The 26225-nt window shown below is 47.1% G+C and overlaps 2 protein-coding genes across 6 annotated transcripts; both read left to right on the top strand.

Annotated features, from left to right (window-relative positions):
• Positions 1 to 43: 43 nt before the first annotated feature.
• On the top strand, positions 44 to 10132 carry HAUS7 (HAUS augmin like complex subunit 7). 3 transcript variants are annotated; one of them, XM_069986215.1, is made up of 10 exons: positions 44 to 153; positions 1057 to 1172; positions 2846 to 2913; positions 5526 to 5587; positions 5825 to 5934; positions 6438 to 6593; positions 7132 to 7222; positions 7699 to 7908; positions 8148 to 8259; positions 9585 to 10132. In XM_069986215.1, exons 1-10 carry the CDS (start codon positions 100 to 102, stop codon positions 9644 to 9646), a joined length of 1041 nt encoding a protein of 346 aa, XP_069842316.1. In that variant the 5' UTR covers positions 44 to 99; the 3' UTR covers positions 9647 to 10132. The 3 variants fall into 3 exon arrangements, with proteins under 3 accessions (XP_069842316.1, XP_069842315.1, XP_069842317.1); XM_069986214.1 differs by lacking the exon at positions 44 to 153 and adding an exon at positions 364 to 436; XM_069986216.1 differs by lacking the exon at positions 44 to 153 and adding an exon at positions 610 to 690.
• Positions 9742 to 26225, top strand: LOC138802667 (three prime repair exonuclease 2-like). 3 transcript variants are annotated; one of them, XM_069986218.1, is made up of 2 exons: positions 9742 to 9829; positions 25387 to 26225. In XM_069986218.1, exons 1-2 carry the CDS (start codon positions 9803 to 9805, stop codon positions 26059 to 26061), a joined length of 702 nt encoding a protein of 233 aa, XP_069842319.1. In that variant the 5' UTR covers positions 9742 to 9802; the 3' UTR covers positions 26062 to 26225. The 3 variants fall into 3 exon arrangements, with proteins under 3 accessions (XP_069842319.1, XP_069842320.1, XP_069842318.1); XM_069986219.1 differs by lacking the exon at positions 9742 to 9829 and adding an exon at positions 17373 to 17522; XM_069986217.1 differs by lacking the exon at positions 9742 to 9829 and adding an exon at positions 19578 to 19714.

The raw sequence follows: 26225 nt of genomic DNA, 5'->3' as shown, positions 1-26225 counted from the left end.
TCATCCAAACAGCCAATAAGGCTGTAATCTCCTGCACCAATCAGAGCGTAGACATGAAGAACGTTAGCCAATCAGAGCCCCAGGCGGGGAGCGTTGAAGATGGCGGGAGGTGTGGAGCTGAGGCTGGCCGCGGAGCTGTATGAGCGGCTACAGGTAAGGACGGGGCGGCGGCGGATACCGGACGGATGACATTCGCTTGCGTCTCCTGTTCTTGTGAAGAACTACGTCTCCCAGCATGCCTCCACAGACCCGTGGCATGCTGGGAGACGTCGTTATTGTAGTAGTTGTAGTTTCATAGCGACCTTCGGCCCTCCAGCTGTTGCAAAACTACAATTCCCATCATGCCTGGACAGCCTTCGGCTGTCCAGGCATGATGGGAATTGTAGTTTTGCAACAGCTGGAGGGCCGAAGGTTCCTGATCCCTGTCATAGAACGTGTAAGTAGCAATTATGCTGTGATTTGTAGTTCTCCCCTACAACTACTGGACCACTGAGGTCTGCACTGTTATGTTCCTCCTGGAAAAGTCTAAAATTGGAGGAAATTGACATTGAGTAGTCATTGGTGTCTCTGCCACTTCAATAAAGTTTTGATATGTTGAAAGATTTGTCCAGTCCTAGTCTGGGTGTTCGGACCTCACTGATTGAAGCGCCTGGCTGAGAGCTTCACCCCCTCAGGATGACTGGTTCCATTGTGAGTCTATGGGGACTGAGCATTTCTCGCAGCGAACACCCAGACCCCAAACTATGTGAAGTGTTATTTTAAAGTGACGGTACCTATTTAAGGCTGATACCAGTATCGGGGCCAATGTCAGAAAAATTGGGGGTTGTTGCCCCTCCCCCATGTCACATACATGTCCCACTATCCTGTGGATGGATGAGGAATGCTATTAGTGGAAAGTCCCCTTTAATAATAAAAATATCCAGGATGTGTAGGCCCCTGCCCCATTGATAGCTGTCACTTTATCCTCTTCCATCAGGAGTGACTGAGCGCTCTCAGTCTTTTTCTCTGTCACTATATGCTCCTGTGATATGTAACCCCCTCTGGGTCCTCTTGCAGAAGTTGTCGTGCCCGGCTCTGGAGGGGGTCTACGTGACTGAAGCCCACAGCATCCATGATCTCCTGTGCACCCCGTCTGCTCACCGCCTGGACATCCTGGAATGGATCTGCACCAGGTAACACCCATATAAGAGGCAGGATACGGACACTGGTCTTGGCCGACCTGAGGGGGCTGTGCTGCTGTAACATCAGGGCTTGTGTCTATAATACACACAGGTGAATTATATAGTGCCACACCTATACGTAGGTCAGGTCTGGTATTGCAGCTTAGGTCTATAATGGAGAATAGCTGAGCTGCAATATCACCTGTGAGCTGGTGTGATTTTCTCACTCATTGCCCTGTTTATTCCCATTGTATCCAGTACAGTAGCCGTCACCTATAGCACAGATGTCAGAATTGCAGCCGACCAGCTGTTGCAAAACTACAATTTCCATCATGCCTGAACAGCCAAAGCAAAAGCTTTGGCTATCCAGGCATATTGAGAATTGTAGTTTTGCAACAGCTGGAGGGCTGCAAGTCTGACACCCCTGATCTATAAGGTTGTAACATATGTGGACGCTACAGAAGCTGCAGACACTGAGGTCACTTTTTTAGGTAGTCTCATTTAAAAAAGTTATCTCCTCACAGTTTAAAGGGAACCAATCACCTCAAAAACGCATATATAGCTTTTTAAATGTGCTGTTAGAGCCCACAGCACACTTTCCATACATGTTTCTATATACTCCCTGCCTCCCCCGTGTAATCCATAAAGTAACTTTATAAAACTGGCGCCCGGTATCCAAATTACATCAGGTAGTCACCTGGGTGGTGTTCGGCTAGATGGTAGTCACAGTCAGTCCGGGTCCCCTGGGCGTTCTTCGACGGTAATCACGCCCCTCTGGGCGTGATTCAAATCACCCAGTAGCTCCGACGTCACTCGGGAGCGCGCCGTGCACGACGTCGGCGTGCCTATGTTCTTACGCCGCCTCGCATGCGCAGTACAGCTGCTCCCATTCAGGCTGTACTGCGCCTGTGCAGAATAGCCTCGAACTCAGTGCGAGCCGGAGTTCGAGGCTATTCTGCACAGGCGCAGTACAGCCTGAATGGGAGCGGCTGTACTGCGCATGCGCGGCGGCGTAAGAACATAGGCACGCCGACGTCGTGCACGGCGTGCTCCCGGCTGTTCAGGTTTTGCAAAAAACTACAATTCCCATCGTGCCTAGGCAGCCCTGATGGGAATTTTAGTTTTGCAGCAGCTGGAGGGCAGAAGGTTCCCCATCCCTGCTTTAAAGGATGACCAGCTGATCGGGGGTGATCTGACTGCTGAGGTCCCCAACGATCCTGAGAATTAGAGGAAACAATTGTCCTAATTAAGAATGGTCCATAGGGCCATCTCTATAGGGCCACCAAACATTTCTGAGAGCTGTATATAGAATGATAGGCTGAGAATTATGCTGGCCCTGCACGCTCAGTGCACATCATTCTTTGAGTTTGGGTTCCCTCCCATTCTTGGTATTGGTGGACCCGCTCTGATCTGCTTGTTATTCCTGGTCCTATGGATAGGGGATAACAAGTTGAGAATGGAATACCCCTTTTAAACATAAAGTAAGACCAGGAGTGGCTACAGGTTGTACATTAGATGTGACGTGCTGGATTCCATCTACCCAGTAATTATATTATATTCTGGAAATCTTCTGTTTCTGTTGCAGTCTTCTGCTTGTGAAGCTTGTCGTTCTGCTGTATGTAAAACCTTCCTGTATAGATCTGGCGGTGTGTGACTTGTCTATTGGTTCTTCTCTCTATATACAGAGCCTACCCCCCTCTCCAGGAACAGTTTTCTACTTTAAAAGAATCTCAGGCAGAATTAAAGGTGAAAGGTAATTGTCTCACATTTTATGGTGGCTGCCTTAAAAAACAACTCCAGTGGGACCTTAAAAAAAAAAAAAAAAAAAAACATAGACGCACACACACTCCATACTCGCCATTCCTCTGGTGATGATCGCCATTTAAATCGGCAGCCGCCCGCGTCTCTGTCACCTCCGATCTCCCTCACTTCCAGGTTCATGGGAGCGGGCCAGGTCTTCTTCCTCCTCGGCGTCTTCTGCTGACTTAAATGGGAGAGGAAAAGGCTGCTGGTGAACTTGCTAAAGCGCATCACATGGCTTCCAGCAAGCTCAGCCAATCAGGTGCGTAAGTGCACCAGCAGCCTTTTCCTCTCCCATTTAAGTCGGCAGAAGACGCCAAGGAGGAAGAAGACCTGGCCCGCCCCCCGGCTCTGACAACATCGTCACAAGATGGCGCCCGGGAGAAGAGGACGGGGGTCGACAGTAATTGGGTATGTATAATTTATTTAACTTCTGGGGGGCGGGGAAGGGGGCCAGATAGGTTATTGACACACATTACAAAGTTCTATAACTTTGTAATGTGTCTTAAATAAGCTAAAAAAAATGTTTGTGGGAATGTTAGGTCACGTTCCCATGTACAACCTGTGTCTGTAGCTGTTGCAATGCTACAACTCCCATCATGCCTGGACAGCCAAAACATTAACTTAGGCATGATGGGATTTGTAGTTTTGGGACAGCTGGGAGGTGCAGGTTCCCCTTCCCTGGACTACAGGGACTTATTGCAGTTGAGCTTTACTAACTTTGAATGAAAATGAAACATCCGCTGCAGCATCATCCACAGGGCAAAGGTTGCATTACATGGCGGCCATTCAGATGAAGGACTAAGGGCCCTATTAGATTGGTCGATGGCGGCCCGATCAATAACGTACACGAGTGCCGATCTGCTAGATTACACGGCTTGATTATAGTTTAGGAAGGACTGCACAGACATTGTTAGCGATGTCTGTGCAGCCCTGTTCATACATTGCCTCTCCACACTTACTGCCTTCTCTTGCTCTCTTCTCCCTTTCCAGCACCGCTTGCTGCAGCGTCTCTGAGCTAACAGGCCACTCAGCCAATCATTGGCCGCAGCGGTTACGGACAGTGTCCCGGACAGTGATTGGCTGAGTGGCCTGTCAGCTCAAGGATCCTGTAGCACGAGGTGCTGGCAAGAGAAGGCCGGGAGCGTGGACAGGTGAAGTATGACAGTTTATTCAAATGTTAGCTGCCGGACGTGCTTCGCTATTACACGTAGCAGCGTGTGGTCAACATCCGATGATTCTAGATCTGGACCTAAAGAAACGTTCAGCCGATGATTGTTGTCTCTATTACACAGAGCGATAATTGGCCTAATTCGGCTGATTATCACTTTGTGTAATAGGGCCCTAAAACTCTTGCTCACTGCACGCTGTATACATTAACTTAGCAGACTGATTGTGTTATTCTATGCAGAGGCATCCAGTAATAAAAACATATACTGTGTGGTATACAATGAGTCAGTGGGTGATATATGCCTATACAGTGACCATACTCCCTAGGTATGTGCCAGACGGTAGGTAGGCTCAGATGAGACGTGAACAGCGCCTAATGCTGTAACAATCAGGCTCTCTGGTCTAGTTCTCCATCTGACAAACTTGGTGACTGCAGGTTTGGTAGAAAGTGAAGTGAACTGGATGGCCGGTGATAAGATGGTGAGACGTCCTTATGTGTCTGCCCAGGTTGTAGGTAAAAATTAGCTGCATCTCCATCTATTCTGGAGAAGAGAAAATACCAGACAGGTCAGGAGAGAAAAGATGGAGAAGAGTATTTAATCACTTAGCAGTCTGGAGGAAAATATATTATTAAAGGGGTATTCCCCCCCCCCCCCCCCCCCCCCAGAGCGAAAAAAATGTAATGCTCCCATTTTCAATGGTGAGGTTATCCAGGTCATGCTATAATGTAAGAAAACAACCAAGCACAGAACCTTCCCTCGGTCTGTCCACCTCCCATCTCCCCCTCCCGGTCCCTCCACCTCCCATCTCCCCCTCCAACTCCCCTCTCCTCCTCTCGGTCCGTCCACCTCCCATCTCCCCCTCCCGGTCCGTCCACCTCCCATCTCCCCCTCCCTGTCCCTTCACCTCCCATCTCCCCTTCCCGGTCCGTCCACCTCCCCTCTCCTCCTCTTGGTCCGTCCACCTCCCATCTCCTCCTCTTGGTCCGTCCACCTCCCATCTCCTCCTCTTGGTCCGTCCACCTCCCATCTCCTCCTCTTGGTCCGTCCACCTCCCATCTCCTCCTCTTGGTCCGTCCACCTCCCCTCTCCTCCTCTTGGTCCGTCCACCTCCCCTCTCCTCCTCTTGGTCCCTCCACCTCCCATCTCCTCCCTGTCCCTCCACCTCCCGTCTCCCCCTCCCAGAAGTGGAATTCACTTGTCACTTTAATAGGGTAAATGGTATGCAGCCATATAACCGGTGCCGTGAAGTATTTAGGTCGGATTATTAGAGCTGTTATACAGGATTATTATGGCTAATAATAATAATGTTTGTTTATTCATAGGTGTGCATGTACGTGTGTTTGTGTATAATGCAGGTATTATTATAAAAAAAAGTATTTGTTTCATTCCACAGAGATGGCAAAGCTTTGCTTTGATCTAATGTTGTGTAATCCAGAAGACTTGGACCTCATAAAGGTTTGTGGTTTCACTGATCCCCTGTGAGATTCATAGTATAAACCAATATTCCCCAAACTTTGGCTCTCCTGCTGCTGCTAAACTACAACTCCCAGCATGCTCTGACAGCCTGTCAACTTTTTATTGTATATACCAGTATACCCCAACCTGTAGCTCTCCAGCTGATGCTTAACTACAACTCCCCTTTTGCCTGGATAGGGCTGGTTTTAGTAATGGATTCCTGTATGTATCTGACAGGGGAGCGTCAGCCCGAGCAGACAGCTGTCATTCATGGCGCAGTTACTGGACGTTGTGCAGACCTGTGACCCTGTGTCCAGCAGCTCGGAGCTGCAGCTGATGACTCTGAGGTTAGTGATCGCTTTCATCTACAATAATGGAGCTTGTGACTGTCATGTGATGTAGACTCCATTGTGTCTGGCTGCAGCAAGTCACCTCAGATGCACCTGAGCATCTCCCCCACCATGTCATCACAGAACAGTGAATAGAATTGAGTTGTAGTACCGGGCACAGCCTTAGAAACGCATGGCACTGTTGTGTTGTTTTTTTTTTTTTTTTTGCAACCTACTTTAAGGGGTTGTCTGTATTGTCTTTCCTGCTGTGTGAATCACGAATAATTAGGCCAGTTTCTAGTGGCTTCTCCCTGCCCACCCAGCCTTGGTTGATAGATCTATCACTGTCAGGGTATAAGGAGAGATCTGTCAGTCATGGCTGGTGGGGACCGCTCTAATAACTCCTAGTTCAGGCAGCATGATAGTAATGAGAAGTCTCCCTTAAGACCACCAGTCCTTCTGTTCAGTTGTGTTACCTTTCCCATGCCTATATACAGTGTATTCTTTTCTGACTATCTCAGCGATGATAAGAACATTGTCACCTGTGCCCGTGAGAATGAGGAGCTTCTAAAGGAACTGTTCTCAAGTCCACACCTGCAAGCAACCCTGACCCCGGAGTGCAATCCCTGGCCTGCGGATCTGAAAACGCTGCTGGTCCCAGAGGAGCTGCAGAAAAGGTAATAATGTGGGATTGTTAGCTGCCACATGAAGTGTACAGACACTGCATCAAGTGGTCACCAGAAGTAAAGCCGTTGTCTGCTGTTAGGGGAAAAAAATTGCAGAAACGGCAGCACTTAGCGATGGTTTGTGGTTATTGTTGAGCAGACTTGTCAAACTGTTAGGGTTCAGCACCCCCAGAAGTTGGATGCTGTCCTAGCGCTGCCAGGAAAACATTTGTGATATTGCAGCGTAATCATATTTAAGTAAATGTAGTGCAATACCAGACACAACCAAAGTGTGGCGCCATTTCTAGAAAAAAAAGTTAAATAGTACAAAGAAAAATAATAATAGCTCCTGTTGCCATCAGTGCTCTTGTTCTTCGTCTGGTTAGTAGTAGGAGGTTGTTTAAGATACACTGAACACTAACTGCTGTTAGAGCAGCATTTTTACTCCAGAGCTCATGTTCCTATTATATCTGAATGTCCACACTTAAACACCATTTTGTTGTCCCTTTTTTGTATATTACAATAGTATTACTTGCTTTGTTTACCTCAGGACATTTCCATGCAGTAAGGATAACGCCATCAGCGGCCACATCCAAGAGTTACAGAAAATCTCACTCAGTCTGGAAGATCTTAAACAAGAGGTGCTGTATGTGTGATGTATGTATGTCCTGTGTGTGTGCGCTGTATCTATATACTGTATATGAGCTGTATGTATGTTCTGTGTGTGCGCTGTATGTGTGATGTATGTATATACTGTGTGTGTGCGCTGTATGTATATACTGTATATGAGCTGTATGTATGTTGTGTGTGCGCTGTATGTATGTGTTCTCTATGTATATACTGTGTGTGTGTGTGCTGTATGTATATACTGTATATGAGCTGTATGTATGTGTTCTGTATGTATGTACTCTGTGTGCACTGTATGTAGTGCTGTATGTATGTACTGTGTGTGGGCACTGTATGTATATACTGCATGTCTTCTGTATGGATATACAGTGTGTGCGGTATGTATGTGTTCTGTATGCTTTATTTGTATCCTGTGAACCATTGTCGCTCTTATGAGATGTAAACCTTTGACTCCTTATGACATACTGTGTTACGTCTCATGTCCCCGCAGTGCACGTTCCTCTGCAGCTCGGTTCCCAGTGAAGAAATTGTAATACAGAAGCTGAGATTGGCGCTGAGCGACTTCCAGCAGCTCACCACCACATTCAGTCAGGTGTATGAGAATGAACTGCAGGAACACTGCAGATACGCAGCGCCTCAGATGAACCCCTCAGGACCCCTCTTCCAGTCAGTACACCAGATGCTGACTACATTCTGCAAGGTATCTCCCCTCCTATGTGTTTGAGGCAGGATTAACACATTGTACCGATCAGAATACAGCGTGTGAACCCAGCACTGACCTTCAGTAAGACCTCTGGAAACCTGTGGTGGTCGGAGATTAGAGACTCCACCATGTGTTGGTCTTGCTTGTAGATATGACAGATAAAAATATCTAGATTTTCCCTTGAAATATATGGGTCATGTTATCCACTTATTTGTTGTTCCCTTCTTGGTGTTCAGGAACTGGAAGGAATCACCCAATTCATAGAAACTTCCAGTACAATAGAAGAAGTGGCGAAGAAGAGACAGCAAGAGAGAGAGTGCTGGGGAGGAAGCAGCACGGCCACACTGTGTAAGTACTGCTGTACAGAGCCTATGTCTATTCCATGGGGAATGTAAGGAAAGTGATAAGGGCCATTTACACCGGCCGATTATCAGTAGGGTGTTTGCTAGGAAGGCTCCTATGGTTCATAATCGGCCCGTGTTAAAGTGACCCTAATCAGCCGAGGATGGGGAAAATGCCTGATCCTTGGCTGAAATCAAATTCATTTATCAGGTCGGCCACACCTCTTCCTGTGTAAACAGGGAATGTGAGCTCGAAAACGATAAAACAAATTTGACAGCACAGATCTGTATATACAGTAGGATACGTGTATATCTGTGCTGCCAGTATAAAGATCACAAACAGCAGTGCATACTTACCCTCCCCGCTGCTTGTGATCTGGCATCCAGGTCTCCTGTCTTCAGGACCCACCTCCTGCCGTCAATCATTCTGGAGATCCAGTCGGAGGCTGTACTGGAGAAGACGTGTCGGATCACAAGTAACACGGATGTAAGTATAGACTGCTGCTTGTGATCTTTATACTGACAGCACGGATATATACACGTATGCTATATACATATCTATGCTGCCTTTTTCCCGGGCTGCACAAACAGAATGGACCTCTTGATTTGTTGTGCAGTTTAAAGGCACTGTAAGGGTATGTGCACACTGAGTAATTCTGACACAGCGGAATTCTCAACTCACAGACTGTGGCGGGCGCGCGTGTCTCAGCCCGTGTCATAGACTCCATTTTATGCACAGGCGGATTCTTTCATCCGTCCAAAGAATGATCAAGTCTATGACACGGGCGGAGACATGCTGAGAATTCCGCAACGGAGTTTCCGTCAAAATTACTCAGTGTGCACATGCCCCAAGTGAGCAAGAATCTCACTGGTCAGTGCTCATTTGCGGCCAACAAATCTACACATATAAAAGGAACCTTACTGTCACCTTTAAAAAAAAAAAATGTATTCAGCGGGGGGTCCTGGATCTATGGTGCTATGAACACCCAGATCCCATCAAATAAACTTTCTATTCAGTGGGGTGTGCACTGTCACTACTATGAGTGTGCCGGTATGTGCAGCTGCATTGCTCATAGGAACATCACGGCTCCTTTATACACGGCTGGGGGTGCCTAGAGTCGGCCCTCCCCACTGATCTAACACTGATGTCCTATCTTGAGAATACTTTGTTACGGTGCGTTCACACCTACAGGATCTGCAGCAGATTTTCTGCAGCAGATTTCATTTAAATAACTGAACACAGCATCAAATCTGCTGCAGATCTGCTGCAGATCCTGTAGGTGTGAACGCACCCTTAAAGTAAGTAATTTCTCAATTTTTTTCCCTGGCTAGATGAGAAAATCAAAGAACTAAAACAAAACTATGAGTTATTCCAGAGTTCTCTCCAAGATTAAGAAGATGAGACGGGTGACCTGTGGTCGTGGCACCAGTCGTCTACATGTGACGTGGCTTCACCATCTGGAACTCCTCTCTGGACATGAAGCTTGCTGGCAGCCCTTCACGTACATCCATAGAGGACACAGACTGATGCAGACTTTGTATAGGGAAGAATGGATCTTCATTTAGAATATATTTATGTAAGTCATTGACCCTCTAACTGCTGCTATGTTATACGTTACAGTTTAGTCTGGTTATAATCCACGTATAAAGTTCAAAACCATTGCAAATTCTTTGGACTTATTCTTGTGCAAGGAAGACAAGTATCTGGGTTCTCCGCAATTTTTACATAAGATGTTCCCATGATGAAATAGACCAAGTTCTGCTATAGCACGGCAGACTGTGGTATTTGTTAAGGATGCATAGTATGCAGGGAAGACACGGAGCAGATCACACATGCCAATATCTTTGTATAGTGAAAATAAAGGTGATATTTTATTTTATCATTTTTATTATGTTTTTAAATAATGACACCAAGTGTAACAATGCATTAGATTAAAGAAGTACCTGGTGTAAGGGATCAGGCAGCAGGATCACCATGTTCTGGCTGTACAATCTGCTTCATGTACAATAAAAAAAATTAAGGAGACAGGAACCTGTTTACAGAGATCGCGATTGACGTGTCAAAGGTCTTTCACATCCCAGAGGTCGGACCCCACTAATAGAACTTTGTGATGGGAAAAAAACCTGCTTCAGTCATTGCAGCCGACAACTGATTAAACAGTATAGAAAGTAATAAAGATGTTCTCGCCTCTCCATGCTCCCCCAGTGTCCTCCTGCCTTTTACCCGCTGACTGCGGCTGACACTTTTAAACTCGTCTCTGCATTTACCACCGCTCAGCCAATCTCTTACCGCTGTGCTGTCTTACTCAGTGATTGGCTAAGCGGACTGTTGCTGCAGAGACTGGTTCAGCAGGGGACGCAGAGGCTCTACAGGAGGACACCAGGGGAGCCTGGGGAGGGGTAAGCATAACAGCTTTATTATTTCCTATATAACGCAAGGGCTTATGATGTCCGTGGAACCCTTGCTGCATGATCATCAAGCCACCTAATAGGCTGTGTAAGCGAGCGCCGATCTAGCAGATTGGCACTCACTTACCCTGCTCATTATGCAGCCAATCACTGGCCGTGGCCTGTCCTGTCTTGGTCAGTGATTGGTTAAGAAGCTTGTCACTTCAAAGACTGGATCAGAAGTTCCAGCTGCAGGGAGCAGGCAAAAGCAAGAACAACACTGGAAGCGTGGACAGGTATAACATTTATTTATTTTTTACACAGCTGTCGGCCGCACATCGCCATTAGACTGGGTTCACACTACGTTTTTGTAAAAAACGATGGCAATTATGGTGTGATTTGTTAATTTGTTTCTCTTTTATTTGTCTGGTTTCTCTGAAGATGTCATGTTTGGTAATGTTTTTCATTATTATCAAATGGAGTCTTTTACTCTAGTGGTATAATCCACATTTTGAGCCTCCTACAAGATGTTAATGTAACATGCTTCTCTATTGTAAAGCTTTCCAAGAATACCAAATACTTCTACAGTCCTTTTACTGCCCGTCTCTTTTATACCACATCTCACTAAACAGCTCTGGCAGACTTCATATATTTGGCACAAATCTCACTATGTATGATGGGTCATGCCTATGTTATATGGTATCACTAACTAAACACACCATCATTCCTTCATTTGTATTGGTTAGGGGGCTGGATAATATACTTACATACAGACTAGTTCACTCTTACCTTTTTACGTTAGCTTCACACGTACCGGATCCGCAGTGGATTTCATGCTGCGAGTTTGGGATCCATTTACCTTCACACTACAGGATCCGCAGCGGATTTCACTGCAAACTCACAGCGTGAAATCTGCTGCGGATCCAGTACGTGTGAAGCTACCTTAAAGGGGTATTCCCCCCCCCCAAGAGCAAAAAAATGTAATGCTCCCAAACTTAGCTGTCCCTGAGTATTTTAAGCCATCTCCCGTCTTTCTAGCTGCTGTCGTTCCTGAGTTACACGTTTTTTTAAAAGATGCTCTATTATCAAGATAGGAAACTACATTTCCCATCATGCAATGCTTATGCCTGCTGATGATGATGTAGCAGAACTGAGATGGTGATAATGGCGTAGCAGAGCTGAGATGGTGACACGGTGCAGCAGAGCTGAGATGGGTGGGTGGACTGGTGAGACTGATCTGTTGAGCCCAGGGGGAGGGGGTGCCGCCGGTAAACTGGGATGGTGAAGGTAATGGGGGTGCCGCAGGCGAGCAGCACAAGTGAGCCGCGGGTGAAGGGGGGGTGCCGTGATTGAGCCCGGGGGGGTTGGGGTAATGGCGCTGGTATACTGGGACGGTGAGCGGCCGACGGGACGGGAGGTGTCCCGGATGGCTGGTGCCGCCTGTAAGCTGGGGCTGACAGTGAGCCGGGGGTGACAAGGGGGGAGGGGTGCCGCGATTGAGCCCAGCAGGAGAGGGGGGTGTCGGTTAGCGCTGCCGCAGGTCACGGGAGGTGCCGCGGAAGAGGCCAGCGGAGGGAAGATGTCGCCGGTGGTGAGCGGGTGGCACGAGGGAGCTGGGGTTAAGTGAGCCGTGGGTGACCCAGCGGGGGGGGAACGGGGGGGTGCCGGTATATTTGATTTACAAGAATAGTGTATATCGATGCATATATGTCCTTTATTTGACAACAATTTATATGCTTTCATTCTGTGTTTTTGCTACATCTAGATGCTCTACATTATTTTGCTCTTTTTATTAATACTTTGATGTATTTTATTCTGAAAAATACAATAAAAAATTTGTTGTCTATTGACTTCCATTATAAAAAAAAAAAATCAAAATGCATCAGTTTTTAACGTACACAAAAATGTACTTGACCTTATTTTTGTATACGTTAAAAAAGGTATGCACACAATGCATCTGTTTTTCCATTGTGCAAAAAACTTTGCAAGAATGTAGTGTGAACACAGCCTTACAAGATTTTTCAGCAGGTTGAAAGACTATGATCAGCTGATGATCGTTTCTTCAGCTGATCGTTGTCTTTGTTACATGGATCTGCTGAATTGGCCTGGTTGGGCAGATTATCGCTCTGTGTAATAGGGCCTTAAAGTGACTGTACCAGCAGGCCCAGGCTGAAGCACTGGAGGCAGGCCGACCCACCCCCAGTGGGAAGAAACCCCAGCCCCTCCATGTCGTGACTCCATTAGAATCAATGGAACCCTATAATAGCGGGGCGGGGGTTTCCTCCTCCACTAAGGGTGGGTCGGCCCACCTCCAGTGCTTCAGCCTGGGCCTGGTGGTACAGTCACTTTAAAGGGGTTATCCAGCGCTATAAAAACATGGCCGCTTTCTTCCAGAGACAGCCCTACTCTTGTTTCCAGTTTGGGTGCAGGTTTTGCTGCTCACTTCCATTGAAGTGAATGGAGCTTAATTGCAAACCACACCTGAACTGGAGACAAAATGGCCATGTTTTTGTAGCACTGTATAACCCCTTTAAGTAAGGAGCTGTCTTGTTTCCTGAATGTGCTGTGTCATAGCCGACTCCCACACGTCTAGATAAAGGCTCGCTGACTTATCTATGGTGTCAGGGCCTTACTCCAAATACAATGGGGAAAACACTGCCAGGTTATGGCCGCTCTGAATCAGAAGTTTTATCTAGGACATTGGTGAAGGTCGTCCACATCATATCCCTGTTGAACAAAGGTTCTCTGGAATGCTCAGTTGCCATTAGAATAAACCTTTATATCACAGGGACACGGCGTAAGTTTTGATTGGTTGGGATCCGATTGTTCAGACCTCCATGATCTCTATAATCAGCCGGGACAAGCGCACAGTTAAAGGGGTTATCCAGCGCTACAAAAACATGGCCACTTTCCCCCTCTCTTGTATCCAGTTCAGGTGTGGATTGCAATTAAGCTCCATTTACTTCAATGGAAGTGAGTTTGAAACCCAACTCAATCTGGAGACGAGAGGGGAAAAAGTGGCCATGTTTTTTTAGCGCTGGATAATCCCTTTAATCTCTTCACTCCCCAGCTTGCTGCCTGTTTCCGAGGCCCATAGACTCCTCTGTCGGGCAGCTTAGAGCTATGCGGCTTAGTGTTTTTTTAATTTTTTCGATACTTGTTCAGTACGTGTTGATTTTGCTTGTTATATAATCGGCATAAATAAGATAACTCCCATAATTAATTACAGGATGACTTATTATACTTTTCCTCGTTCCCCAGTCACGTCACGTCTGATGATTCACCTCCATCGGCATGTCTGGGTGTGTAATCTGGGATATTCTTTTATGACATAATGACTATAATGATTTCCTAGAAACATGTTTACTGTTCATCATATAGAATAACATCACATACCTTGTTGGCGCCATAATCTCCTACTAAAGGTTGGGGGGGGGGGGGGGGGGGGGGGGCGGGTACTGACATTGCCCACATGTACCAGCAGTGGCAATAACCATTCCTACAGAAGGTGATACTACTTGAGGGAAGCCAAAAAAAAGTACAACTTGTCCCGCAAAAAACGGGCTCCTATACAGCTCTATCAGCATAAAAATAAACTAAATCTTCTTATAGATAGAAGCCATTCCCAAAAAATACCAGCCTGACCCTGCCTGAAGTCACACTTGGTAGGGCCACGGACAGCGAAAGATAACATCAGAGCCATAAACAGGGGCGGCTTTTGGGACATGCAACCTTTGTGGTCAAACAATGCAATAGCCATTCCTATAGAAGGTGACGCTACTAGAGGGGAGCCAATAAAAAGCACTACTTGTCCCACAAAAAACGAGCCCCTATACAGCTCTGTCAGCATAAAAATAAAAAAAGGTCATGGTTCTTGGAAGGAGATGGTAAAAAAAAAAAAGGTAATTGCATAACATACAGCAGTGTGTGCCGCCGGTATAGACTTATGAGCCCTCAGGAGCTGCAGTGTATGGTGGCTGGGGTGATGCGGGCCCCTAGTGTATGGTGACTGGAGGTGATGTGTGCCCCTAGTGTATAGTGGGTGGAGGTGATGTGTGCCCCTAGTGTATGGTGACTGGAGGTGATGTGTACCCCTAGTGTATAGTGGGTGGAGGTGATGTGTGCCCCTGTTGTATGGTGGCTGGGGGTGATGTGTGCCCCTAGTGTATGGTGACTGGAGGTGATGTGTGCCCCTAGTGTATAGTGGGTGGAGGTGATGTGTGCCCGCGCTGTATGGTGGCTGGAGGTGATGTGTGCCCGCAGTGTATGGTGACTGGAGGTGATGTGTGTCCCTGGTGTATGGTGGTTGGGGGTGATGTGTGCCCGCGGTGCATGGTGGCTGGAGGTGATGTGGGGCCACGGTGTATGGTGGGTGGAGGTCATGTGTGCCCGCAGTGTGTGGTGGGTGGAGGTGAAGTGTGCCCGCAGTGTGTGGTGGCTGGAGGTGGTGTGTGCTCATGGTGTATGGTGGCTGGGGATGATGTGGGCCTGCGGTGTATGGTGGTTGGAGGTGATGTGTGCCCGCAGTGTATGGTGGGTGGAGGTGATGTGTGCCCGCAGTGTATAGTGGCTGGAGGTGATGTGTGCCCACGGTGTATGGTGGGTGGAGGTGATGTGTGCCCCTAGTGTATAGTGGGTGGAGGTGATGTGTGCCTGCAGTGTATGGTGACTGGAGGTGATGTGTGCCCCTGGTGTATGGTGGCTGGAGGTGATGTGTGTCCGCGGTGTATGGTGGCTGGGGGTGATGTATGCCCGTGGTGTATGGTGGGTGGAGGTGATGTGTGGCTGGGGGTGATGTGTGTCGTGGTGTATGGTGGGTGGAGGTGATGTGTGCCCCTGGTGTATGGTGACTGGAGGTGATGTGTGCCCGCAGTGTATGGTGGGTGGAGGTGATGTGTGCCCGCAGTGTATAGTGGCTGGAGGTGATGTGTGCCCACGGTGTATGGTGGGTGGAGGTGATGTGTGCCCCTAGTGTATAGTGGGTGGAGGTGATGTGTGCCTGCAGTGTATGGTGACTGGAGGTGATGTGTGCCCCTGGTGTATGGTGGCTGGAGGTGATGTGTGTCCGCGGTGTATGGTGGCTGGGGGTGATGTATGCCCGTGGTGTATGGTGGGTGGAGGTGATGTGTGGCTGGGGGTGATGTGTGTCGTGGTGTATGGTGGGTGGAGGTGATGTGTGCCCCTGGTGTATGGTGACTGGAGGTGATGTGTGCCCGCAGTGTATGGTGGGTGGAGGTGATGTGTGGCCGCGATGTATGGTGGCTGGGGGTGATGTGTGCCCGCCGTATATGGTGGCTGAGAGTGATGTGTGCCCGCCGTGTATCTTGGTGCCATCTTGCCAGTTATCACTGTTGCTCGGATCTGTATGCTTACTCACTTTTCCTTTTTTCACCACATCAACTTCAAGACCTGACTGTTCAGTTGTGGCCTAAAGTATCCAAACACTGTCCCCTGCTAATGCCTGGTCACTGCCATATAGGTGTATCTGAGGAATTAGAGATGAGCATATTGCTCATCTTAGCGAAGCGATTTTTGATCTGCGCTCCGCTCATTAAGCCGCCGGCTTTTCAGCACTGCTCCACTCCCTGCCGCTCCACCCCAGGGGCCGGGGAAAAGCTGGAAACAGAAGTTTCCCAGGTTTGGATCCAGCTTTTCCCAGCATCCTAGTAGGAGCGGAGCTGTGGCCTTGATGAGCGGAGAGCAGATCAAACTCTCTACTAGGAATGATTGATTAAAGATCCTAGTAAGTAAGGAGTGGTGTCACACAGACAATGCTTATCTAAGTTTGAAGGGGTTGTCCAGCAAAAATCTTTTTCTTTCAAATCAACTGAATTCATTAAGTTATACAGTTTTTTAATTTACTTCTACTTAAAAATCTCCAGTATTCCAGTACTTATCAGCTGCTGTATGTCCTGCAGGAAGTGGTGTGTTCTTTCCAGTCTGATACAGTGCTCTCTGCTGCCACCTCTGTACATGTCAGGAACTGTCCAGATCAGGAAAGGTTTTCTATGAGGATTTGCTGCTGCTCTGGACAGTTCCTGACATGTACAGAGGTGGCAGCAAAGAGCACTGAGTCAGACTGGAAAGAATACACCACTTCCTGCAGGACATACAGCAGCTGATAAGTATGGGAAGACTTGAGACTTAAAAGTAGAAGTAAATTACAAATCTTTGTTACTTTCTGACACCAGTTGATTTGAAAAAAAAAAAAAAATATTTCACTGGAGTACCCCTTTAATCTTTGCATATCAAACGTCTCGATGGGTCAGAGCTGGAAGAATCCAGGGCAGCTAGTTGGGAATGAAGTCCTGCACTTCTGTTTGTATATAGCGGTCAGTGAGATACCGAACACCTAAACTTTTCATGTCAAATCTTTTTAAAGTGACAGTAAAGCTTTAATCACTAACATGTAATACTCCAGCAGCTGCAGTTGTATCCCATGTAATGCAATGTATTCCCTACTATATCAGCTTACAATGTGACTCCTCTTAGATGACGTCTCGTAGATTGTTATAGGCTACTGCCCCACTTTTCTATATACAGTTTTTGATCTACACATAGGTCACCAGGGCATTTCAGGAAATGGGTTGAGGAACCCCACCTATGCCTTTAATGTGTGTCATGGGGAAATCATACAAAGGTTTGTATGATACGGCCTGAGCTAAAACGAAACTGACACCAAGCAGGAAGTGTCAGCACCAGCGGCTGCCGCCTGCCTTCTGACTGGCTCTGTCACCACTGATACATACTGGAGGGTGTGCTTACACACATCTCTATGGATGACGCTCCCATCCCTTTCTGGGAGTGGACCACACACTATATAAACCTGCCCGTACTAGTCCACCGACATCAGCTGTAGCCCTGGGACTGTCACCATAGCAGGTAAGATCCTATAGATGTCATATATAACAAATGAGGAGGAGGAGTATGTTCCAGACAGCTATACAGCTAGTGGGTCCCTTTTAAAAACTTAACAGACAGTCGCACAGAGAGCAATTCCTGAAGGTAAATCCTGAAGGCGATTCCCTTAGGGTGAAGGGGAATATAGGTGTAATGCCTGCCCCATTCCTTGTCTGTCATCTTCTAGATCTGCCATAGTGTGACTGACGGTCATGTGTGGTGTAGAGCTGTCATGGCTTTGTTCTCTGGAAATGAATGGAAATAGTAGCTATAGATGTAGGGGGCTGCAGTGTGATGCATTCATCAGGATGGGACAGTGCGCTTACATGGGACTGCAGAATATCAGAGTCACAACATTAAAGGGCTATTACCATCTCATTTAACATACTTATACTTGTAGGACTCTGCATTGGTAAATATTTGTGCATTTAGAAAACTTGCCTCCTCCTTCTGATCTTCTCTTTTCCTCCCATTGTTGCAAGCTTTTTGTCTAGGTTACCAACCACCACTCTGTAAAATATATACATACATACACACACAGCAGCCAGACCACTGCTTTTAGAGCAGAGTGGTGGTTAGTAACTTAGACAATGACGAGTGTGCCACCAAGAAACAGCTGAGTCCGGCACTACTAGCAGATCTAACACAATATAGTGGCAGTCCAAAGTAACTGAGTGGTATAACTTTTACTGAATAGACACTTCAGGGGGGTACTCATTGTGCAGTAAGGAATAGAAAAACTGTATCACAGTCCATAAAAGAGAAAATACATGGCATTCCTGCTTCTTAAGGTCTTCTTATTTCTTTATTTCGTACAAAAAACAAACACAGCAGACAGAGAAGTGAGAGGATGCCATCAGTGTTGCAGCTACAGCTGTTTCATGCCATTACGGCACTTCTTCAAGGCTGCTGGAAGAAGTGCCGTAATGGCATGAAACAGCTGTAGCTGCAACACTGATAGCGTCCTCTCACTTCTCTGTCTGCTGTGTTCGTTTTTTGTATGAAATAAAGAAATAAGAAGACCTTAAGAAGCGGGAGTGCCATGTATTTTCTCTTTTATGGACTGTGATACAACTTAGACAATGAGTTGTCAACAATGGGGAAGAGCAGCTTATCAGGAGAAGGAGACAGGTTTGCTGAATGCTACAAGTATGGGGAGTTCAGTGCTTGGAAATGTTAGCGGCTTTATAGTTATAGTTATAGAGGGAATGGAGAACCGGCTGTGCACACCATTCATTTCATGGTTACTTTTGGGCCATTCCATCCAAACTGAACCTTTTCGTAACACCTAGTTAAACCTAGTAAAACTGCAATTTAAACACTAAAGTTATAAATATACATTAAGAGTCTTAATGTATATTTATAACTTTTGTGGTTAAATTGCATTTTTTTAATTAGCTGTTTAAAAAAAAATGTTTAACTAGGTGTTACGGGTGTTACGAAAAGGTTCAGTTTGGATGGAATGGCCCTTTTATACCTATACTGAGACCCCAGCAGTCAGATCCCCACCGATATCCTATGGATAGGGGATAACAAGCTGAGATGAGTCTACCCCTTAGAATGGCCTGTCAGCTCTGCTACATCAGTATCTGCTCCCTTGATATACATTAAACAGCTTATACAATGTCTACATGGAATGTGGTGATTTGCTGTTTTCTTTTTTTTTTTTTCAAATTCTGTTTATTGAAATTTTTAACATTTTTGGGGTACATAAAACAAATGTTGGAACACATCCCTCTCCAACATGGAAAGTAGAAGTGTACACAAAGAAACATATAAACAGAGAAAGCATAGCTAAAACAATAAATCGTTGTCTATGGCACTGAACCTATATGTGACCCATTTCTTAGGCGCAAGGCACTCAAAAATATGTCCCTTAGGCAATTATGTCCATTTTAGGCCAGACCTCATAAGTGAAATACATGTAACATAAAAGGGAAAGTTAAGACACACTGGGGGAAAGGTGGCAAGGACACCTTTAAGTCAATATTCCAATGCGCCTTAACATACACTATAATTTGTTTCCAGTACTCTTGCGACATCGGACAGGACCATAGGCCATGCCAGAAATCAGTGGCATTCACCTTGCATTTCGGACACGCTGTGATGCGATCTGGGAATTGTGGCGACACTGGAAAATTGAAACCATAGATTGCACGGTGTATGATCCTAAAGTATGTTTCCCTCCAGCGCTCATTGATCACACATGCTCTGACTTTCACCAACCCCTGCCCAATCTTATCACCAATATCTGGATCATGTATCACATCAATCCATTTGGAGAACAAATTGGAAGCAGACACCTTTAGAAAATCATTGCGCAATAACCCATAAAGATCTGAGAGGGAAATCTGCCTAGGCCGTACACCTATGATTTCATCAAAGGAAGTGGTCACAGCTTCCTTTGCCACATTTAGTAACCTACTCCTACAAAAGGAGGTCACTTTCAAGATCTGTAGGAAATGTGTGGATGGCAGGTCATATGTATCACGTATTTCCGTGGTAGTCATCCATCTTTTCTCACTTGTATTCATAAGGTGTACTGCCTCCGTGATACCCTTGGCTCTCCACAACTCATACTGGCGATCATCTCTACCCTGGGGAAAATTGGGATGCTCCCATAAAGGGGAGTTTCTTAGTCATCAGGTAGGGAAGTTTAAATAATTTTCTGATTTCCCTCCAAGCAATAACGGTGTCTCTGATCACCAATGAGCCCTTTATTCGGGGGGGAAGGGAGGCCACTCTTGAGTGGAGACATGCCAACAGACTCCAGGGAGTTACCAGCTCTGACTCCAGCTGAGTATTGGAAAACTGACTGGTGGCATGTACCCAATCGAACACATGTCTAAATAAACAGGTTAAATTGTAGCCTCTAATATTGGGAAACCCCACTCCACCCACCACCCGGTGAAGAATTAGTTTTTGCAGTGCAATTCTGGGTTTTTTCCCCTGCCATATAAAAGTCGTAAACTCTGAGGTGAGGCGACGTACATCGGAGTGCTTCAGAAGGACCGGGATAGTCTGCATAGGATACAGGAGTTTAATAAAAGCTGATCATTTTTATGAGATGACAGCGCCCCATGAAGGACAAAGGCAGGTGGGTCCACCTTCTCAGCTCTCCTATGATTTTGGTAAAGAGTGGTGGGTAATTCAACGTATATAAAGAGCTGGATTCTTTCCCAATCCGTACGCCCAAATAAGTTATATGGGATTTCACTGATTGGGGACCTAGACCATGAGAGGCCCAAAATTGTGGGGGTAACAGTTTCCCTAGCATCAGAACCTCACTCTTTGCGGCGTTGATGCGATATCCAGAGAATGATCCAAAATGATTTATATGGTCCATCAATGGCCCGAGATGAGCCTTAGGATCCGACACAAATAATAACGCATCATCCGCAAAGAGCGTGAGTTTTATTTCCGCTTGCCCTACCATAATTCCTTTGTAAATATTAGAATCCTCCAAGGATCTCGCCAGAGGCTCCAACGCCAGATCTTAAAGGAGAGGAGACAGAGGGCACCCCTGGCGAGTACCTCTGAACAGCTGGAACGGAGCAGACAAAAAGCCCGCAGTATGAATTCGCGCCCTGGGGCTGGAATATATACAATTCAGGAAGGTGCGGAATTGTCCCTGCACGCCAAATCTATCAAGCACCTCCCCCAACCAGCCCCAGTCCACACTATCAAAAGCCTTTTTGGCATCCAACGCTAAAAGAATAGGAGACTGGGACGGCGGGGGGGAGGTGTCTAGTCCAATCGAGGACCGTGAGGACCTTTCTAATATTGGCCACTGCAGACCTGTTTTTGACAAAACCAACCTGTGAAGGACCCACCAGATCCCCCAGAAATCCACTTAGCCTTTCCGCCAATAATTTGGACAGAATCTTCATATCCTGATCTATTAATGATATTGGTCTATACGAGTTGGGATCCAGGGGGTCCTTCCCCGGTTTCAGCAACAATTTAATGTGAGCTATGTTAGAGTGGACAGGCAATTCTCCCGTATGCAAGATATGATTGAACAAGCTGGTAAGAACCGGCGCTACAGGATCCAGGAGAGCCTTATAGAACTCCCCCGAATAACCATCTGGTCCCGGTGCTTTGCCATTGTGAAGTGCCTTAATAGTCGCCTTCACTTCCTGTTCCGGCACATCAGCATAGTGCTGAGTGACTTTTTTGTGTAGTGAGGAAATGTAACTAATAAGACGTCCTCTCAGAACCGCTTTCGCAGTACTCCAGTATAATGGTACATTATCTCTATGTGACTCGTTGTAGGTGCTGAACTCTGTCCACCATCCCCTCATGGTCTCAAGGAAGCCATCGTCTCTAACAAGATGGGAGGGAAACCTCCATAAATAATCAGTCCCTTTTGGAAAGGAGTCATGTAGATCTATTTGTATAGGTGCATGGTCAGAGATCACCATGTCTAATATTTCTGAGCGCACCATTTTGCTTAATAATGTATCACTAACCAACAGGTAGTCAATACGTGACCAGGAATTATGCACATTCGAATAGTGAGTGAACTCTCTACTATCCAGATGTGTAAGACGCCATGGGTCATGCAGATGCTGGGCTTCCAAAAAAGGGCCCAGAAGTTTATCTCTAGAGCGTGGCATGGGACCCCGTGAGTCCCCACTTTGTCTGTCCTCTGACACAGCTAAGACGGTATTTAGATCTCCCCCCCACAATCTTTTGGGCCACTGTGTCAGCCTGAAGCAACTGACCCATGTCCCTGAAGAAGGACCTGTTGTCCCCATTTGGGCCATACAAATTGTATACGCTATATTGAGCCCCATTCACCTCGAGCAACACAAGGACCCACCTGCCTTCGCCACCAGTCCGCACATCCAACACTGATCCAGAGAAGTTTTTGGCAAATAAGATTACCACTCCAGCTTTCCCCTCCTTCGCTGGAGAACCCACAACCTTACCCACCCAGAACTTTTGTAAGCGGATAAAATCACCTTCAGTTAGGTGCGTTTCTTGGAGCAAGACTAGGTCTGGGCGGAACCGTTTAAGGTGTCTCAGCAATGCAGAGCGTTTATTAGGGGAACGCAGTCCCTTCACGTTCCAGGAAATAATCCTCATGATACTACAATCCGCGTACAAAAGTGCCAAGTACCAGTAACCTGAGAAATGGAATGAATAAGGAGGGTAAAAGGACATACACTACACAGACACAGACACTACAGGGGGCACAGACTGAACAGGACAAAGAAGAGCAAGACAATCAACAACAATATGAAAGGAAAAGTAAATATGCCCTCTAGACCAAATGCTTAGGGAGACCGGAACAGAGACAAAATGTCGTAAACATCAACTGTAACTACATTAACGGGTATCAAGAACGCTCTATCACTTCTACCCTATCTACTGCGGGTGGTGATACTGAGCTCTGAACTTCACTTTTTTCTACTATGAGAGCCCAGCGTGGAGACCCGCCATCCCTACATTAGACTCTACCCGCCCACCAAAAACAAAATAAGAAGAACAAAAATATAGATATCGGTGTGCACCCGCAATAAAGTGGTTATACACACTGGTTGTACCCCGCTGCTATCATCTCACGGGTCGTAATCCTTGCCCCCACAGCCAATAGGAAAGTGAGTTAACACATCCCAACAATAAATGCACACTGGATCTCTAGGGACGTTCAGCCTGAGTTTCCGGAAATAATTCAATACCGTAAATGATAATCCCACGGACAGTCAATGATGTACTCAACGTGACTGGTCCTCCTCCCGTGGACTACGGTGCGGCATATCCCTCCTTTGTCGTCGGGGTGACCGAGGTGGCAGTGGATCTCCACGGGCTGTGGCGCTGTTCTGTCCTTGCAAGGATTCATCCGAGTGCCTCGAAGATGATTCTTGTTGCCCCCATGTTTGCAATGCTTGCTCCGCATCCGACGGGGAGGTGTAGGTATCCACAGACCCGTTTTCATGAAAGACACGCAAAATTGCAGGGTATTGGAGTTGAAAACGCAACTTCTTCCTGTACGAGGAAGTGCAGATGCCACTAAAAGCACGGCTCTTTTTCACTACCTCTGCCGAAAAATCCTCGAACAGTAGGATACGATAACCTCTCACCGTTATATCTGCATCCCTCCGCCTGAAGGCTGTAATCATAGCTGCTTTATCGTTATAGTCCAGCAATTTCATTATCACTTGCCGCGGTCGCTTGGCGCGGGCAGGTTCAGGGCCCACTCTGTGGACTCTCTCCACTCTGCAATAGTATCCCAGTCCCAAAGCTTCTGGCAGCTCCTTTTCACACACACGGAAAAGTTCAGTACTGCGTACAGACTCTGGTAACCCTATGAGTCTCAAGTTGCTGCGCCTTGATCTATTCTCTAGATCATCCAGTTTAGAGTGCAGTGTGATAATTTCCTGCTGGTGTAAGGCCAGCTCATGCTGAAGATCAGCACTAGTTCCCCGCAATGCCGTGACAGAGGTCTCCAGGGTAGTCACCTGCGCATTAGTATGTGCCAAATCCGCTTGGAGCTGGATAAGTGAGGCTACAATGGCGCCCTCCACCGCTTTTTGTATGTCTGGCAACAGTTTCAGAGCCACTTCGGCCGTCAATTTGTGGCAGTCCACATTCAGTGGGGGTATCGCCTGGGCTATGTGTGGGTCCGCAGCCTCCGAGGCTCCCTGCTGGGTCCCGGCCAGCTCCTCCTCACTGTCCCCGGTACCTGTTTGTATGGCGCTGTGTGCCGCCGGCGCCATCTTGGCTTGCTGTGGCGTGGCAGGGGGGTCGGTTATTTCCGCTGCGGGAAGCTTCTGTGTGCTCCGGAGGACGTACCGATCCATACACTGCGGCACTAGGGAGTCCACTGCGTCCCCCGAAACCAACTGCCGGGGTCAGGATCAGTTTGGCTCTATGTCTCGGCGGTTAAGAGATGACGGGTGCGCGGGAGCTCTCCACCCTGCTTCCTCACATAGCAGCGCCGGAACCGGAAGTCGTGATTTGCTGTTTTCTTAAAGGGTCAATCCCATTTAGGGTATATTCACACGGGCGGGCTCGCAGCGAGATTCTCGCTGTGAGCCCGGCAGGTCCTGGCAGTTCTCATACACTACATACTTGCTGCGGTCTAAACGACCGCAGTGAGTATGTAATTATACCGTCCTTAACCCCTTCTGCTCCCCCGCTGTGTATATACTTTACCTGTCCTCGCTGCACAGGTCCGCGTCCTGCTCTCCCGCCCGGCCAATCAGTGGCTGCGGCTGGGCAACACACTGATTGGCCGGGCGGGAGAGCAGGACGCCGGACCCGTGCAGCGAGGACAGGTAAAGTATATACACAGCGGGGGAGCAGAAGGGGTTAAGGGCGGTATAATTACATACTCGCTGCGGTCGTTTAGACCGCAGCAAGTATGTAGTGTATGGGAACTGCCAGGACCTGCCGGGCTTGCAGCGAGAATCTCGCTGCGAGCCCGTCCGTGTGAATATACCCTTAAAGTGAATTGCTGGGTAGTTTACGCCAGGGACTTTGCATCAGCACCAACAACCATGAAGCCCTTTATCTCTTACCTACATGGTCACCACTCACATATTTAAGGGGGTTTTCAGGGAAAACATACGGAGGGAGCTATCCACAGTATTGGCACCCCTCCAATCAGTATGTCTTCCTTCATGCCCCCACACTGTAAATAGGCCAACTACCCCACCCCTATTTCTGCCAGTGGAAAACAAAAAGAGCTCACCTCTCCCCACTCCCACACTGGACAGTGGTAAAAGGGGAAATGGTCCAGTGACTAGAGTTATTGTAATGTTTGTGGTATCTGTGTACAGAGAGGAGGAAGTCTCTTACATGTAGCTGACGCGGCGTATTATTTTTTGTTTTCCAGAATATTCCGTCACAGGCCTCAGTTATGAACGGAGCGGTAAACACCTTTGTCTTCTTGGACCTGGAAGCCACCGGTCTAAATAGAGATCTGCCAAAAATCACCGAGATCTGTCTGATTGCCGTCCATGTGTCCTCTCTGAAGAACCCAGTAACCGATGAGACAGGAGAAGTGCAGCTCCCACGGATTATGGACAAGTTGTGTCTGTGTGTGGATCCAGGAAAACCCCTCACAGCAGTGGCCTCCAGCATCACCGGCCTCAGCAATGAAAACCTCACCAACAACGGGAAGCAAAAATTTGATTTGACTCTCATCAAGGCCATCAATGAGTTTGTCAACCGTCAAGCTAAGCCAGTCTGTCTGGTCGCCCATAATGGATTCTCCTATGACTTTCCCCTCTTAAAAACTGAGCTCCTGCAACAAAACGAAGACTTCCCTGACACCATGTTGTGTCTTGATTCTCTCCATACTTTCCGATACCTGGATAGATCAACGCCCAGGTTGGGATTCACCCTGACAGAAATTTATAGGCGATGCTTTGGAAAAGAACCAAATAACTCTCACGCTGCAGAGGGGGACGTGTTGACCCTCATCTTGGTCTTCATTTTCAATGCAAGGAGGATACTTGAGCGGACCAGTTACAAGACGTGGAGGGAGATAAGACCCATGTACACATAAATGTTACCTTCTAAACTATATCATACTAGGATCAGGTGGATAATATTGGGTGGGAGCCCTTCTTTCTTATCAGGTGAAGCCTCCACCATTTTTTTATGATAGAATTCTGTGTAACGTATTATACAAGCTTTATATTGTACATTAAAAGGTCGCTCTTTAAGCAA

The sequence above is a fragment of the Dendropsophus ebraccatus genome, chromosome 10, assembly GCF_027789765.1.
Source record: "Dendropsophus ebraccatus isolate aDenEbr1 chromosome 10, aDenEbr1.pat, whole genome shotgun sequence".
NCBI lineage: Eukaryota > Metazoa > Chordata > Amphibia > Anura > Hylidae > Dendropsophus > Dendropsophus ebraccatus.
This window is presented reverse-complemented; position numbering and strand designations above follow the sequence as displayed.

Excerpts from the sequence above, each read along its gene's own strand:
- HAUS7 (XM_069986214.1), top strand. The coding sequence starts at position 371 with ATGATGGGAATTGTAGTTTTGCAACAGCTGGAGGGCCGAAGGTTCCTG. Across the intron at positions 7,223-7,698 it reads TGGAAGATCTTAAACAAGAG|TGCACGTTCCTCTGCAGCTC; the intron begins GTGCTGTATGTG and ends ATGTCCCCGCAG. Across the intron at positions 7,909-8,147 it reads TGCTGACTACATTCTGCAAG|GAACTGGAAGGAATCACCCA; the intron begins GTATCTCCCCTC and ends CTTGGTGTTCAG.
- LOC138802667 (XM_069986217.1), top strand. The coding sequence starts at position 19,601 with ATGCCAGAAATCAGTGGCATTCACCTTGCATTTCGGACACGCTGTGAT. Across the intron at positions 19,715-25,386 it reads GCACGGTGTATGATCCTAAA|AATATTCCGTCACAGGCCTC; the intron begins GTATGTTTCCCT and ends TTTGTTTTCCAG.